The sequence below is a fragment of the Phalaenopsis equestris genome, unplaced genomic scaffold (assembly GCF_001263595.1).
Source record: "Phalaenopsis equestris unplaced genomic scaffold, ASM126359v1 Scaffold000339, whole genome shotgun sequence".
In the NCBI taxonomy this organism is placed as follows: Eukaryota; Viridiplantae; Streptophyta; class Magnoliopsida; order Asparagales; family Orchidaceae; genus Phalaenopsis; species Phalaenopsis equestris.
Window position 1 is genome coordinate 390,302 of NW_018164781.1, and position 2,182 is coordinate 392,483.

General features: G+C 34.3%; 1 protein-coding gene across 1 annotated transcript in view; it reads left to right on the forward strand.

Moving 5' to 3' along the window:
* The first annotated feature begins 26 nt into the window (after nucleotides 1–26).
* Nucleotides 27–2,182, forward strand: part of LOC110025877 (RHOMBOID-like protein 2) — a 2,365-nt gene continuing 209 nt past the window's right edge. The window contains exons 1-4 of the mRNA XM_020726559.1: nucleotides 27–259; nucleotides 581–744; nucleotides 1,423–1,586; nucleotides 1,846–2,097. Of these exons, the coding sequence (XP_020582218.1) occupies nucleotides 27–259; nucleotides 581–744; nucleotides 1,423–1,586; nucleotides 1,846–2,097 (813 nt within the window). The remainder of the gene's footprint in view (nucleotides 260–580; nucleotides 745–1,422; nucleotides 1,587–1,845; nucleotides 2,098–2,182) is intronic.

Consider the following 2,182-nt stretch of genomic DNA (forward strand, 5'->3'; position numbering starts at 1 on the left):
GTGGGAGGGAGAAGGGAGCGGAGGAGATGGTGCTGCCGCCGTACTTCTACAATGTGCCGGAGATGGAGGAGAGAAAATGGAGGGCGTGGTTTGTGCCTTTGATTGTGTTTTGCAATGTGATGGTGATGATGGTGGAGATGTTTGTTAATGAGTGTCCTGTTCATGGTGGGGGAAGAAGAAGCTGTGTTGCTGGATTTCTAGGGCGGTTTTCTTTCCAGCCTATTAGAGAAAATCCTCTGCTTGGACCTTCATCACTCACGTATATTTCTTTCCCTCTTTTCTATGCAGGTGATGATTTTGTTTTGATTAAGATGCATAATTACAAAGAAAAAAAATTTAAATTTAAATAAATATGACCGGTTGCTTTCAAAGGAGGTTTGAGCTTGAAATTATGCAGGTAGTACTCAAAATAATAATATAATAATAATAATCTATGCAAAAATATTTAAATTTGTTTGGTTGGCCTCATGAACTGCAAATTTCTTTTTTAATATGCTATACAGCTCTGAAATCTCTCTACATCTACAAATTTGATGTTAAGATGAAGTATATAAACATGATTTTGGGAATCTGTTTTCAGATTGGAGAAAGTTGGAGCTCTTCAATGGGAAAAAATAGTGCATCAGCATCAATGGTGGAGGCTGCTTGTTTCCATGTGGTTGCATGCTGGCCTCATTCATTTGCTTGTAGACATATTAAGTCTGATATTCATTGGCATTCGCCTCGAGCAACACTTTGGCTTTGGTAATAAAAAAACTCATGGTTTAGTTCAATCTTAGGTTTTTTTATTTTTTATTTTCGGAAAATTTGATAGATTTGGTCCGTCAAACTGGCTAAACCAATCGGTTTCGATTCTATTAGAAATCATTTAGAAATGAAGCCTTGGTTCAACGAAATTACTTAGTTTTGGTTAATTTTGTTTGAAAGTTAAACTGAATGACCATATTTTGTCCTTCATTGTATGAAAAATATTCCGTCTGAATGTCTGCATGTCTGGAAATGACGGCCAACCACCGGGCGATGTGCAGCCCGGTGGTTGGCTGTTTGGACATGCAGTGTCCGGACATAATATTTCCTCCCACTGTACATGCTTAAATCAACTAAACCTATTTTCAATTATATTATATCTATAAATTCCTAATCATATAATCTAATTATAATCATTCAAAGATATTTCCATAGAACATTGTTGGCTTACTTCACCATTTAACCGCTTAGCTTTAGCTCATAAAGTAATGTAAGCATTCATACCCCATTTCCCATAATATTATAAGGTGTTAGATATGTCAATACATAAGAATTTACTGGTATATATGTAAATCTTCCAATTCTATAATACCTAAGCATTAATTGCTCTTACATCTTATAAATCTGATATTTATCTCTTCACCCTAACTATATTTTCTACTTGTGAATTTGCAGTGAGGATTGGCACAATTTATCTCATCTCAGGAGTATATGGCAATGTGCTTTCATCTCTTTTTATAACAAAAGGCATCTCAGTTGGACCCTCTGGTGCTCTTTTTGGACTTCTTGGAGCAATGTTTTCAGAACTCATCACAAATTGGACCATCTATTCTAACAGAGTAAATTCTTTAAACTTGAACATTTACATACACACCACACAATTCTTATGTATTTACATATCTAATACCTAAACTTTCCTATTAATATGCATTTATGGCACTCAAATCTTTAATATCACCTAACAAAAATGAAATACACCTTTTCATGCATAAGTTTATGACATCAAGAGTGTTATAAAAACAAAGTTTCAAGTTTCAGTATAATTTAATTTTTTAAGTTTCCAGCTATGTTCTTCTCATAATTTCTTCTGCATGACAGGCTGCAGCTATATCAACTCTACTGTTAATTATAATCATAAATCTGGTGATTGGAATATTGCCACTAGTGAACAATTTTGCGCACATTGGTGGATTTATAGCAGGTTTTCTTCTGGGATTTGTTCTTCTAATGAGGCCTCAATTTGGTTGGATTGAGAGGCACAGTCTTCTTCAATGCCAATCCACATCAAAATACAAGCTTTATCAGCTTGTGCTTTGGGTTACAGCAATCATTTCTCTTCTTGTTGGGTGAGTATAAGCAGCTTATAACAAGTAAATTTATGACATTTTTATATGTTTGTGTACTCTCATAATTTCATTATGAAATATATATATAT